The sequence below is a fragment of the Lactuca serriola genome, chromosome 2 (assembly GCF_051521515.1).
Source record: "Lactuca serriola cultivar US96UC23 chromosome 2, Lser_US96UC23_V15, whole genome shotgun sequence".
Classification (NCBI taxonomy): domain Eukaryota; kingdom Viridiplantae; phylum Streptophyta; class Magnoliopsida; order Asterales; family Asteraceae; genus Lactuca; species Lactuca serriola.
This window is the reverse complement of record NC_136409.1, coordinates 55,493,058-55,509,148: the sequence shown is the minus strand read 5'-3', so window position 1 is coordinate 55,509,148 and position 16,091 is coordinate 55,493,058. Positions and strand designations below refer to the sequence as shown.

General features: G+C 28.4%; 1 protein-coding gene across 2 annotated transcripts; it reads left to right on the top strand.

Moving 5' to 3' along the window:
- Positions 1–258: 258 nt before the first annotated feature.
- On the top strand, positions 259–15,596 carry LOC145086258 (glucomannan 4-beta-mannosyltransferase 9-like). Of its 2 annotated transcripts, XM_079024012.1 has the most exons (9): positions 261–901; positions 1,031–1,129; positions 2,415–2,667; positions 9,913–10,023; positions 10,113–10,249; positions 10,333–10,446; positions 10,528–10,727; positions 10,807–11,001; positions 14,984–15,596. In XM_079024012.1, exons 1-9 carry the CDS (start codon positions 572–574, stop codon positions 15,144–15,146), a joined length of 1,602 nt encoding a protein of 533 aa, XP_078880138.1. In that variant the 5' UTR covers positions 261–571; the 3' UTR covers positions 15,147–15,596. The 2 variants fall into 2 exon arrangements, with proteins under 2 accessions (XP_078880139.1, XP_078880138.1); XM_079024013.1 differs by lacking the exon at positions 14,984–15,596 and having other exon boundaries at positions 259–901; positions 10,528–10,672; positions 10,807–10,973.
- Positions 15,597–16,091: the final 495 nt, after the last annotated feature.

Below are 16,091 nucleotides of genomic sequence, written 5' to 3'. Positions count from 1 at the left end.
ATATGATATGGTAATGCTCTTGAAAAATAGATGTCATTTAATATTCATTTCTCGAAGTAAACGCAAAATGGTTTTAACTCTAAAGAGATCAAATTATTCGCCGACCGCCGCTTTGCGCGGGTAGAGGGCTAGTATATATATATATATATATATATATATATATATATATATATATATATATATATATATATATATATATAAAGAGCACAATTTGTATTTTCCTAAAAACCAAAACATTCTATCTTTATAAACACATGTCCCATGCCTCTTCTCACCATTCCAACTCACTTTTCCATTGTTGGGAGTGGGTAGCTGTTTTGTTCTCATCAGTCATTACAGAAGCTCAAAACTTTCCACATAATCTTTGCTTGAAAAATCTTTATAATCCCATGAAGGGAACTGTCTTTTCAGTTCTAAATCAAATGGGTTTTCTTTAAAGTTCACATTTTTGTCTTTTTACACTTGAAATCAAGCCTAGAAACAGTAAAAACAACAGAGCATCATCATCCTCTGTTTTCACTGTTCACAGATTCTTGTTTTTCTTCCTTTACAAACAAGAAAACCAGTGAAAATGGGGAAGCTTTCTGCAATCGGAGTTACACTAGAATCGTTTACGAGTGGTGGAGATGACATAATTGGGAAAATAATCGAGATCTGGGTGCAATTCAGAGTCCCTGTTTTGGCGCCATTGCTGAGAATATTGATGTATGTTTCTCTTGCAATGTCGGTAATGTTGTTCGTGGAGAAGGTTTATATGTCTGTGGTGGTTGGATTCAATTGTTTGTTTGGGAGAAAGACAGAAAAACGTTACAAATGGGAAGAATTTAAAGATGATGTTGAATTGGGGAGCTCTGTTTATCCTCTTGTTCTTATTCAAGTTCCAATGTTCAATGAACGAGAGGTTTGTTTTCACGATTGCTCTGTTTTTTTTTTGTTTTTTATTTTAGTTTTTGGATTTTGTGTTTGGTTTTGTTTTTAATGTATTTTATTATTATTATTATTATTATTATTATTATTATTATGTACACAGGTTTATCAGCTTTCAATTGGAGCTGCATGTGGGCTTTCATGGCCTTCTGATCGTATTGTAATTCAAGTTCTTGACGATTCAACAGATCCTGTCATTAAGGTAGTTAATTCAATACAGACGCATTTTCTAAAACATGAAAATTAAATATTTTGTTAATTTATAGCATGGTGTAGATAATATAAAAAAACGATATTTTTTTTTCATGTTACAGATTATATATTTTCATTTTCACTGTTTTTTTATGTAAGATTTAGTAATTTTATAAGCTGACTATGTTGTTAACATTTGCATGTTTTTTAAGAATTATATAAAATTAGTAAATTTACTTTTTTTTTTCTATTACGCCATGGAAATTACACCTAAGCACGTGCATATGTGAACTGTAATTGTGTCGGTAAAGATAAATATAAAAAAATATATTTTATTTTCCATTCTGTTTCAAGGACCATCTTATCCGCTCTACAATCACCCGTTATATACCAAAAATAAAAGTAAAATGATTTATCTTCGTTTTTGACAGAAGTTGGCATTAATAGCATGTAATGCCATCAATAAAGAAAAGTTATGTTGTAACCTATAACATTTGTTTATTACTATGAGTTTGGAAATATGAGGTTTTCACATAAATGGGCACAACTCACAAGATTCTTTCATTTTTTTTTAACATGAACCTCTTTTCTTCAAAATAAAAAAAATAAAAAAAAGTTCATAAGTGGTTGTATATTTTGTTTCTAAAATAAAAGGTGGTTGTATGTTTTAGTCTAAAAAACAAGATATATTGCACTAGTTGTGAGACCCGTATATTATACGGGTTGATTAAAACAAAATGTTAAGTATGAACGATTAAATAAAAATTTTATTTGAATTTGAAATTGAAATAAATGAGAATTATGAGGAAAAAAAAACATGCAAAAAATAAATAAATTAAAATTATGTGTTTAGTGTGTATTAAACGGATTAATTATAACAAAATGTTAAACATAAAGGTTTAAACTGTAAATTTATTTGAAATTGAATTTGAAATTTAAAATTTAAAATTTGAAATTAATAGTTATTATGGTAGGTTTAATTTATGGAAACTAAATTAATGATATATTGAAAATGAAAAGTAAAGTAATGACAAGTGGAAAATAAATATATCTCAAATTATGACAAAATGACATGTGGCTAATTTTATGAGAGAATGACATGTGGCAAAGTCATTTTCATTTATTAGGATAGATGAGGTGGAATAAAGATTGGTAAACGTCATTGCATAGAGAATGATTTAACTGGTTTTTATATGTTCTTTTTATGAAAATTAAAAGCAACCATTTACATATAATTTAGAATTACACTAGGATAACGTGATTTCTTCAATTTGATTATTCAAACGGTGGAATAGGATATGGTGAAAGTGGAATGTGAAAAATGGGCAAGTAAAGGCACAAATATACACTATCAAGTGAGGGACAATCGAAAAGGATACAAAGCTGGAGCACTTAAAGAGGGTCTAAAGCATCAGTATGCCAATGAATGCGATTATGTAGCTATTTTTGATGCCGATTTTCAACCTGAACCTGATTTTCTTTGGAAAACTATCCCGTTTCTTCATCATAACTCTGAGCTTGGTCTTGTTCAAGCTCGTTGGAAATTCGGTAAACATTCCTATGAAACTTGATCTTTTTTTGTTTTATGTGTTTTCTTTGATCAACACTTAGTATTCAGTGTTATACTATATTAACTGACAAAAATCAATGTACGTTTTAGTGGTACATGATGAATACCTTAAAGGGTTAAACTAGTCCATAAAAAGTTAAGGATTATATATAAAAGTTTGTAAAATAAAGGATTGATGATTTATTTACTCAATAAATTTATAGTACCTAGTACGTACTTTAGCAATATATGCATCAAATGTTTCAAACTTTTACTATTATTTTATCAAATTACGCAACAAACAAAATCTTTTGTCGGTGTGATGTATATATACATTTTTAAAAAGGTTTGGCAACAATCTGGTATACGGTTTAATTTCATAACATCAGTAAATTATTAATTAACTACAAAATAATATTATTAAACGTATCAAACAAAAATACTGAATTATTTACTATTCCACACAAAGAATACCTAAATAAACAAAATCATAATGAGAGTTTTTCTAATTTAAGATGTGTTTTTTCTAATTTGCTTGTAAATTTATAAGTTTTGTGTATAGAGTTTTCCATAATGTAATGCTATTGAGATATTAGTCCCTTATGGTCTCTCATATAAGTTACAATGATTGGTCGAGCAAATAAGTCAACTTGAAAGTGGATTTGTTGTATGAAGGTTGCGTTATCACCCGTGGTCGTCTGGTGTGGGCCGTTCCTCCGTTGTAGTTAAACGGGAAGCACGACTCTACTTCGTGATGCTTCACTGTCTCATTCCGTAACTTACCTTCTTTTGTCCATTTATGAGGTTGTAAATACAGAGAAAGGGGGAGACTATCTTGTGGGACTCATTTCAGTTGTATGCCATAACGTCCTTATGGACCAAGGGCAAGTGAATTATCACTTTTAGGTGCATGCAACCATCTACCATCAATCTTGCTATATTTCATCATCCCATATTATACATCAACTGAGTAAGAAAAAGTTCTATATTTCATTTTATTTTCTTCATCTTGATAGTAATAAGGATCCCCATTCATTCCTATAGTTTTGGATTGATTGCCCTACCAAACTACATGGCAATGCTTTAGGAGCACAATTCATAGAGCACTAGAGAATGAAGAGTAATGATTTCAGTTAGAGTAATGATTTCAGTAAGAGCATTTCAGACGAACTATTATAGTTAGTCTAGTGACTATTAGAGTATAGTTAAATTAAAAGGTATACTATAGAAATATTTTCGAACGAGCCTCTGGATCTCCTATAAACTCCCATGATGGGGTAATGGAAGGATATTATGGAAATTGGTGAGTGGAGATTTCCTTACAGATAGCCATACGAATGGAGACTCTCATGTCCTATTCGGAGGGTTGGGATATCCCGAATCTATATCATTATGTCTTTGCAATGTTACATAGCGAAACCTTACTTATGACAATCTATCGTATTTGGGACTTTCTATCTTCTTAGGTAGATAATTGATCATATTTTATTTAGATATATACTTGTTTTTATAAGAAGTCAAGTCAAAAATCATAATTATAGTAGTAGAACTTGCCATGATGGCTTGGAAAGCAAGTAAACAATTATGTAGGTGCCAACATATATATATATATATATATATATATATATATATATATATATATATATATATATATATATATATATAAAGAGACACACACATACACACAACTTCGTGAGAATGAGGGGATGGGGGGGGGTGGCTGTTGCGTGATTGAGAGAATAAGGGTTGAGAAGCATTTACATGTTATCTACTTCGTGACCGTTCACTATCCCGTTTTGTAAAATACCTTCTTTCATCCATCTAGGAGGTTGTAAAATGAGAGAAAGGGGGCGACTATCTTTGTGGGACTCATTTCAATTGTATTCCATGAGGTCCTTATGGACACGGGACAAGTGAATTATCACTTTTAGGAACATGACTCCTCTACCATCAATTTTGTTACATTTCTTTTTATTGTATTATACATCAATTGAGTAAGAAAAAAGTAATATATTTCAATCTATTTTCTTCATCTTGATATTAATAAGGATCCGCATCCATTTTTATATTTCTAAGATTGATTGCCCTGCCTAACTACATGGCAATGTTTTAGGGAGCGCAATTCCTAGAGTACTAGAGAATGAAGAGTTTCAGTTAGAGTAATGGTTTCAGTAACAACATTCAGACAAACAACAATAGTTAGTCTAGTCATTATTATAGTATAGTTAAATTAAAATGTATATTATAGTAACCTTTTCGAGCAAGCAAATGGATCTCTTATAAACTCCCATGATGGGGTAAAGGAAGAATATTATGGAAATTGGTGAGTGGAGATTCTTAGGGCTGTAAACGAACCGAACGAATACGAACGGATAAACGAACGAGTTTTCTTGTTCATGTTCGTTTGTTTAACAAATTACATTGTTCATGTTCGTTCGTTTATGTTCGTGAACAAGTTAAACGAACATAAACGAACGAACGTAAATGAACAAAGTTAAAAAAACATAATTCAACATATATGAACATAAATAAACATAGGATATATTGTAATGTAATCAAACACGATTAAACATATATAAATATAAAATGAACTTATATGAACAAACATAAACGAACAAAAATGAACAACATAAGCGAACGTTCACGAACATAATTAAACGAACGAGACCAGTGTTCATGTTCGCTCGTTTAACTAAACGAACGATAATTTTATGTTCGTGTTCGTTCATTTATTAAATAAACGAACATAAACGAACTTCCCGCCGAACGGTTCATGAACTGTTCACTGAACGTTCAGTTCGTTTACAACCCTAGAGATTCTCATACATATAGTCAAATAAAGGGAAACTCCCATGTCCTATTCGAAGGGTTGGGATATCAGGACTCTATATCATTATGTCTTGGCAATCTTACATAGTTCAACCCTACTTATGACAATTTATCGTATTCAGGACTCTCTATCTTCTTAGGTAGATAAACGATCGTATTTTATTTGGATATGTAGTTGTTTCTATACGAAGTCAAGTCAAAAATCATAATCGAAGGAGTAGAGCTTGCCATTTGATTATTAGTTCCGGTAGATGTTGCCCTAGTTATTTGTTTTCCATAGAACTCATTCCTATATATATATATATATATATATATATATATATATATATAAGGTGAGGTTCAATAGTGAACCATAATTAACCAAGGAACCAATCTCTTTTTCAATTTTTAAAACTTATTTTTCATCAAAAAAAAAAAAAACTAAAAATATAGAAATTCATAACTTTGTATCATTTTTCCAATGTTATCGAATTCGAAAAAAAAAATCGTTAAATTCACAATGTGAATATTTGAAAATTCACAATGTGAATCTGTATTCACACGGTGAATCAGAAAAATATTTTTCACATTCACAATGATAATATATGAATTTAGATATTTTTATATTTTTTTCGATAAAGAATAAGCTCTAGACTTGAAAAAAAGATTTGGTTCCTTTAAAAACCAATAATTATTGTTCTCTATTGAACTTTTATATATATATATATATATATATATATATATATATATATATATATATATATATATATATATATATATATATATATATATATATATATATATATATATCATCACATGATTGTTAGAAGAACAGAGATCTAGACTTCGTTCGCACCAAGATTGCCATAAGGAGAACATGTAGGTGGATTGAATCTTGTGCCCTCATGTTCATCAAGTTCGGGTTCATGGATAAAAGAGAAAGAGACATACCATAAATGTTTTAAATAATAATGATAATTCTCATGAAAACATAGAAATAGAAATTATATTATTTATATCAATAAGTATATTATTATTAGATTAGATAATAAAATACACTTTTGGGATAATAATATTTTTTGAGAAAATATTGAAAATTAAAACAATTAACACCCCTAATCGAAAAATAAAATGATAAACAATTTCAACTACTAATATCTATATTAAGATATATTTATAAACTATAATGTTTTTTTATTTTTTTATAATATTGTTTTTTGCAAAAAAAATCTTTAAAACTTAAAAAATACAATAGAATTTATCAATAAATAATAGAGCTAATATGTTTTTGTAGAAATATTTTTTAACAATTTTTTAATCATAAAATAATTGATAAATTTGTTACATTTGTTATTATTTTTAAACAAATAAAAATATTAAAAATATAAAGAGAGACACTGTCCATCACTGAATAAATATGTGAATAGACATATTCATTAATCAATAACTTATTATCATTTATTTCTTAGTATTTTTTTTCAGAATATATAAGTAATTTATTATTTTGCCACTAGAAGGGAAAATAAACCTTAGTTTATCTTGTACATTGGTTCCAATGCATTCAACTGTGCACATATAAGTTGACTGTCATATTAGTATCTTATTTTTAATTATTTCTATAACTTTTAAATTTATCTTACTTTATAAATGTTCAACTATTACATGAAATTGACTAATCAATAACATTGATAAGTGATACATAATATAAGAACTAGAAATTTTAATGCATATTAATGATTCTTTTAAAAAAAAAACGATTTTAACAAATTATAACATTTATATATTATATTTTAGAGGTAAATAGAATACGAAGATAAATACTTTTAATTATAAATATTTAAATGTCTCTTTATATAAATCAAATTATAAGTTATAACCAGGTTTATCTCATTCCAACTTTGTATTGTAATTAATTTCGAAAAACTATACATAAAACAATAGTTTATTGATTCTTTAAGAGCATGGCTTTTTAATGATATGACTTTCTAAAAGTTTATTAACTTTTTAAAAGTATGAATTTCTTAATACCAATTGAATTTATTTTTCCATTGTTCCTCGTATAATCATTTAGAAAATATTTATAATTAGTTGCGACATGATTTGATGCTTCACGTGTTGTTTTCTAAATGTCTTAATTACTAAATAGTAGTATTATAAGTTAACAACTACACTACCCTCGTCGGTTCCAAAAAAAAAAAAAGAACAAACAACTCCACCACCCAAACGATACACTTAATTTAAAAAGTACGAAATAAATATTATAAAATATTTAACGATCTGTATGTTGTATTTAACGGGTTCTATCATCTCCTTTCACTTTTTTTTTTCTCTTTTATCAATTTATCACCCACTTATTTTCTTTTTACCATTATCTCATCATATGAAATGATCACCTTTGGATCTCCTGCTCATGTCATTTAAAATAAATATATTTAATTTCTTCTTACTAAATATGTTTATCCTCCTAATTATTAAATTGAGTCAAAATCAAAGGATAAGATGAAGAAAAAAATAATGAATTATACATGTGAATCATTAAACATGTAAGACCATAAAATAGAAGAAAATTATTATTTTTAATGTTCAAATATGTATAAATAATATATCAATAGTATACTTTAATTTTAGAAAATTTTAAAACCATAAATTTTGATATATTTTTTTACCTTTTTAAAAAAGGTATGTTTTAATAATAATTAATAAAAGAAAAAAAAGAAGAAAAAATAGGAAAAAAGTGATGCAGGGAGATTAGTTCACTCGTGAACAATCGCACATCACTGGATTATTGTACCTGCCACTTCCATTCATCACATGAAATGGTAGATCTATACGACATACCGTTAGACCTTATATTCGAAATATGTCTTTTATATAAAAGAAAATTATAAGTAACATTTTCTTTTCTTTTTAAATTATCTGGAAATAGAATTTCAGCCAAAATAGTATGTAATGAAAGTCGATCTCATTATCTAAGTTTGTATTGCTATTAATAAAAAAAATTATAGGTAAATGAAAGCTTATATATAATTTTAAAATCGTGTTTTTTTAGATATCTAAGACTTGTTATAATCTTTTAATAGTAAAAAAAAAAAAAAAAATGATGACGTGGATAGGACCTCGCACGTTTAGTAATTAGTATTTAGTACCGATTTTAATTAATTTTTCGATGGGATGTCAATTCATCTATATAAATAGTTCCAACATGTTTTCATATTTCACGTGTTCTTTACCAAAAAAAAAAAAAGACTTAATTTGTTTTTATGAAAAAATACGATGATCAAATAGAAAAAAATTGTGGTTCAAAATTAAATGTTTTATGTCTGGTGTTGGTGATCCAATGTGGCAAGTTTTTGTCCATAATTCCCCTCTACACATAAATTACCATATATCTCTCTACACTTGGTTTTTAGTATGAATTGAAAGGGAAGAAAATAATAATCAAATAATCCGGAAAACCGGTTTCCCCAAACCGGTTGCTAAGGATATAGTTTTTTCTTCCAAAACCAAACCAGTTCGTACATTAATAAAAAAAAAAAAAAAAAAAAAACTGATCTGATTTTGATTCGATTAGGATCGTTTTCAAATCTTGACTTATGTGCACGGTGCACCTCTACTTGCTAAGTACTGCACAACAATAGTATAATTTTATTTTATATTTTTATATTTATATTTTATATTTAATATTTTATTGTCCATACATAATAAATAAAAGTCTAGTAATACCTTAAAACAATTTGTTCATATTCTAAATGGGTGTCATTAATTTAATTTTCTTTAATAAATGAACGTTTTTTTTTGTCACTTGTCAAATATAATTTTATGGTTATTTTGAATTAATTTTTTTTTAATATATCATTTTATGAGTTTTTTTATTTTATTAAATTTTACATAACATTTTAATATATTAATTGCAATAAATGTAGTAATAAATTGATATTAATTTTACTAATAAACTTACTTTTTAATTTCAAAATTATCAAAATTAAGACTCATTAGTTTTTTTATTTAATTTATTTGTTTCAATTTAAAAGATAAAAACATTTTCATTATAATAAATTATTATTTTTCTTATCTTCTTATAAACTCAAAATTCTCAAATATTTTGACCTTTATACTTAACTTTTTTTTTTTTTTTAAAATTAACTCATATAATACATGGGTTTTATGTTGAAATCTTCTAGTCAACATATTGCTCGATGATGTTTAAAATGGAAAAAAAGTAATATATAAATCTCACGGAGACAGTAGTATTCCCTTTATCAATGGTTGAGGCAAAGATCAATTTTAGTGTGTTTCAACTCTCGGTTATCTTATGTTGAAATCTTCTAGTCAACATATTCCAACATTTTATAGTTATGTAACGATTATATAGAGTTCGAAGAAAGTGATATCAACGCATAAAAGCTAATACAATTTATGATGCTATGATGTTTTAGTGAACTCTGATGAATGCTTAATGACAAGAATGCAAGAGATGTCACTTAACTACCACTTCAAAGTGGAGCAAGAAGTCGGTTCTTCTACACATGCATTTTTTGGCTTCAATGGTAATTAAAAAGGTGTTGTAGCCTTGTAGGATTTCAAAGCACCATATATATGGTATTAAAACCATGTTTCATCTCCTACGTTTTCGTAGGGACTGCTGGAGTTTGGCGAATGGCAGCACTTAACGAGGCTGGAGGATGGAAAGATCGTACCACAGTGGAAGATATGGATCTAGCAGTTAGAGCTAGTCTTAAAGGTTGGAAGTTCTTGTACCTTGGTTCAATAAAGGTAAAGAAAGATTAAAATCTTATGACTTACGACATAATACAACCATGCTTTGTATTAAATATATATTTATGTTTCATACATAGGTTAAGAACGAATTGCCGAGTTCATTGAAAGCATATCGTTACCAACAACATCGATGGTCATGCGGTCCAGCAAACCTCTTTAGGAAAATGATTTACGAGATCATGATAAATGAGGTAATATTGTTTTCCATTAGTTTCGCGACTTATTAGTTCTCTCAATGGATATTGTTGTGAATATCTTACTATTTTATTCAGAAAGTTACATTGTGGAAGAAGCTACATGTGATATATAGTTTCTTCTTTGTAAGAAAGATCGTGGCTCATATTGTTACATTCGTGCTCTATTGTGTTGTAATTCCTGCGAGTGTGTGGATACCTGAAGTCGAGGTTCCGACTTGGGGTACGATTTATATCCCAACCGTCATCACCATTCTGAATGCTGTTGGAACTCCGAGGTTTTTGTTCTATGGTTCCTAGTACCCTTTCTAAAACGCAATTGTTGTTCTTACTTCCATTTTAATTGTTACTTTATAGGTCCTTTTATTTGGTGGTATTTTGGATAGTCTTTGAGAATGTCATGGCCCTCCATCGAACCAAGGCTACATTCATCGGAATTTTAGAGGCTCAAAGAGTGAATGAATGGGTTGTCACTGAGAAGCATGGGGGTGCTTCCAAGGCTAAAACTCCAACCAGGCAACATGGAAGACTAGGCTTCAAACTAAGTGAAAGGTGCACATTCTTAATAATAGTAAAATTTATATAGATGACTAAACTAAAGAATCATTATATATATATATATATATATATATATATATATATATATATATATATTATTTCTAGAGCACAAAATTTCAAAAATAGTCCTAATTCTTTTCAATTTTTCTCTAATATAGTTCTTACTATAATTTATTTTTGCATAGATAATCCATTTGGAGCAAACCATTCATTTTAGTAGTCCCTTTCAATATAACTTAACATATCAATTGTCCTTGTGACGAACTTTGCTAACAAGATTTTGTTAAATGTTTATGAAATGATAAAAATACCCTTATATCCTATACTTTTTCCATTTTTTTATCTCTTAACATTTAAGACCACTACCACTGATACAAAAAACCTACCACCACCATACGCCTAGTGTTACCACCACCGTCTGCCTACTTCCACCACTATCTACAAGCAATCTAAACCAACTTCATCTTCACCATGGGAGTACATCCATTTGACCAAAAATTTTGCTTAATACCGCAATTCACATTCACCTTTTTTTCTCCACCGTCATTGCATTCGGTTATTTACCCAAAAATATGATCAAAACTCCATGAATATGTAATTTGAACGTTAAGCATTCATATTGACCCTTAGTTTTGTAGATGAACAAAACAAAAAGCACCCATGACATAAAAAAATAAACCTATATGGGTAGGTTTCCGGTGAAAATCTATTGCCCACATCACCATGAATCCATTCTCAGCAAGAACACCATGATAATAAAAATTACCATAACCACCTTGACATAAAAACCCATTCCTCTTATTCTAACCTCAATCACCAGTCCCATTCTCTATAACAAGGTGAAGCATGTGTTCCTTTTCTGCCAAATTGAAATCAATATTTGGGTTTTTATTAACAAACTGATAGCGAGATGTGTTCTAATGGAGCCGAAAAATTTTTAGTAAGAATCAAAATCAAGATCTGAAGACATAACTTGTGATCAAACCTGAACCCTGAAACAGAAGTCTGGATTAAGACCGATGTCCTGAAGACACAACTTGTGGAGAACCGTCAAACATTTCTAAACCTAAACTCAACGAAAGTCTTTGAGTTAAGAGGCAGAGGTTTTCATCCTTGAACTCAATGAACTTCACTCTAAACTCGGTGGTTTCCGAAGGTAAGAGGCGAAGGTTTCCACCATTAACCATAATCCCACCACCTATACCATCAATAACCCAACCGTTCAATTCTTAACCTGCAATTAATTCCATAGCAAACACACCACACTAGTGCAATATCGAGAGATCTTTAGTTTTATAAATGATGTCTACTTCCCTCGAAATCCTTTATCCATAATCCATAAACAAACAAGCCCTTATGCCTACTTCCCTCCAAATCCCTCCAATTTAAGAGGATGACTAGGAGAGAAGATCACCCTTATCTTCAGTTATCTTTTCTCTAGTTCCTTCCAAAAAACAATCTCGGGAACAAGAAAATTTCTCTTTTTTTTCTAGTTCTATTCATTTCCTTTCTTTTCTAACCTTATGTTGGACTCAAGAACAAGATGTTACGAAATCAGGTATTTATATATATGCATTCAAATGAAAAATAAGAAGGTTATTAAATCAAACTATAAAGGCATTAAAACCTACCAAACCTAATTCTATTATCCTTAAAGACATCTCAATTACCAATCCACCTCCCTTTATACCAAAAGTTGGCACCCATACTTCTATCCTATATGGTAGAAAGTGTCACTCTTCTCACTCTATCTCTTTTCTCCGCACTAGATGATCATTCATATACACACCTATCACACAACCTTCTCTCATTATAACTTGTAAAATTCACTCTCTTTTTTCTCTTGCAAACTAAACAAAACCACCCTCATAATTAAAAGTTTAAACTCTATTTTCTAGTCTTTCTTAATACTCTCTCTTAATCAAAACTGAACCTCTCTAATATCATGATCCTTTCATCATCGATTAAACAATTACCAATCTCATTAATTATATTTCCTTGGACAATCATTCAAAACTCTCATTTTTCATCTTTAAATGTTGTCATCATCTTACCACACACACACACATACACACACACACACACACACACACATATATATATATATATATATATATATATATATATATATCAACAATGCCTACTCCCTTTTTCTCCAAATGACCTATTTTATTCTTTTTTATTTCTTGACAAGGTATTTAAGATCTCTTGGACTATTAAATTCTTTCTTCATTCACAATCATCCTACCCTATGCCTTCCTTCATTTAATCACTCGTATAAAATGATCCTTCTCTTTATCAAATCTATTAATATCAATCCATCTCTAAACCACCAAACGATCCTACTTAATGACAAATTACATGATTTCCTAAAATGCAATACACAAATCATCAACCAAAAAAACCAATGGTTTCAATTGACTCATACCGTAAGCAACGTAACAAATGTTAGTTTTAATACAATTCATGGGCAAAGCTATTCAAAATTCATAATCCCTCTTATAAAGTTCTAGATAGAGACTCCTTTAAATGAACATGATTATTTTAAAAACAATGACTTTTAGAAAATCTTTGATGCTATTGTCCTTTATTCCTTTGGTAGACCTATAACAAAAAATCTAATTACATGTTTCAAATGACTCTCTAAACCGATAGTAGCCCACTAACAAGACATCAACTTATCTTTAAAATATATTTCAAGACAATAACTACTCACTGGACATATAGATGGAAAACTAATATCTGAATGTGACTCTTGACAATTATAATGACATCTCTACTTACATATAGGTTCATGTATAAACTCTCATTACTGTGTGAGTGTACGGTCAAATGCAAACCATTGATTAGTTTCCCAAATCATGGAATTCAAAATTAATTATAATTATTTAGTTACTAAATAATAGGATTTAATTTGGATAATGATTGATTTAACGATATCCCTTGATAAAATTTGATCCACCAGATGAAAATTGGTTTTCAATTGATCCTGATATATATATATATATATATATATATATATATATATATATATATATATATATATGTTCAGGTTCATTTGAGACTATGCTAATTTTTTGAGACCGTAAGACCAAATCTAAAAATAATTTTAAAATACAAAATAAATGTAAAAATCCAAAAATTCTTTTTTTAGTTATTATTGTCGAAACTTTAATTACCTAAAATAAAAAAAAATTATCGTTTTTTTTAAAATACGTGAAATATTCTAATAAAATATTACACTGTAACTATTCTAATGTGATTTTTAGAATGTTAGAATATTATATTAGATTTCTCTGATATGTATAATATTCTGTTTATTCTACTAGAATATATAAAAAAAAATGTATTTTTTTTAGTTTTTTTTTTTTATATTTTTATATTTTTTTTTGGAAAATATAAATTCCAAAAATAATATTTGAAAAAAAATTTCAAAAATTTTCAATTATTTTGCATTTTAAAAATGTTTTTTTGTTTTATCTACCAAATGAGTGGCTAGGATTGCGACTCACGGTCTCATAAAATTAGGCCGTCTCACACGAACCTAACCTTATATATATATATATATATATATATATATATATATATATATATATATATATATATATATATATATATATATATGAAGATAATTTTGTCACATGTATTGCTTTAATGAGTTGTGACAGTTGTCATTTTGTGATAGTTTTTAAATAAATAATATTCAAATGTCAATTTATAATTTTTTTTTCTAATTTTAAAATTAAAAAGCCACATAATCTTATATATATATATATATATATATATATATATATATATATATAAAATAAATATTACAATAAATTGTAATTAATATGTTTCTTCATTTTTTATTTCAAAATTTGATTTAAAAAAATATTTATTATTTAAATTTTGAAATTTTATTTTTTTTAATCAACTCGTGTAATACACGAGTTTTACATCTAGTGAATAATATATATATTTTGTATCCTTTCAGGATTCTTATGCTAGAGCTTTGTGTGGGCATTATCCTCTTTGTATCGGGTTGTTATGATCTTGCATTTGGCAAGTATTATTACTATATTTATCTATATCTTCAATCTATAGCGTTCGTCATAATGGGTATGGGTTATGTTGGTATTCAAGTTCCCAACTCTTAGATCACATTCTTTTTCAACTCCATTTGATCGACATTCACTTGGTCTTTCTTACCTGATCCTTTAGTTTATTAGTTGCACCATACAGTGGGGTGGGGAAAAAAACCTCCATTTCCATCATTTAATTGCTACAAATTTTTTTGAATCCAAAAAAAGAATGCGATTGCAGAAAACACAACTTCATTTGATTGTTACAACTTTCACGGTATCCAAACAATAAATCATGAGAGTTCCATACAGAGAAGAAAAGTACAAATGAGCATAAAAAAGGGACAAAGAATGAAGAAAACGCTAGGTGTGGTTTCAAGGAGAAGGTGCTATATGTAATTATCAAATTATGTAGATTTTTTTTTCAATATGTATTCATGTCCATTTTTATATATATATATTTTTTATCTATTTTAAACACTTATTAGAATAAATATTAAATAAAGGTTATTTTTTTTCTTCGAATTTCCAATTTATAATGTTTAAATGCTTAGGAACTTCTAATGGTGCATAAATGTATACACCTAAGTATGGTTGAGTCATAGATGATGCTGGGTCAATATTGTGGTTTATACTTTGTTTTTCTAGGAAATTATATTTTTATGTAATATCTTATTTGTTTACGGTCAGGTTTACGGCCAGTGAGGTGTTTACCGCTGTAAACAGGTTTACGTCCGTAAACTCATTCACGGACCATGTTCACCAAGCCCATGTTTCTCATGTATAAATATAGGTGTAAGGGGTGAGGAGTAGATTGATGAACACAAGGAATGTACGGCCAAGAGAGATATAAAATAGATTGTGTGTTAGTGTGTGTGAATCTTGTATCCGGATCTTTATTCATATCAATACATACAAGATTCATCATCTTCTTCTTCTCATTCTCTTCTATTTGATCTGACATCATCCGTTTGATTGAGATTCTGCACCATCAAATGGATCTCATTGATAAACAAGCAG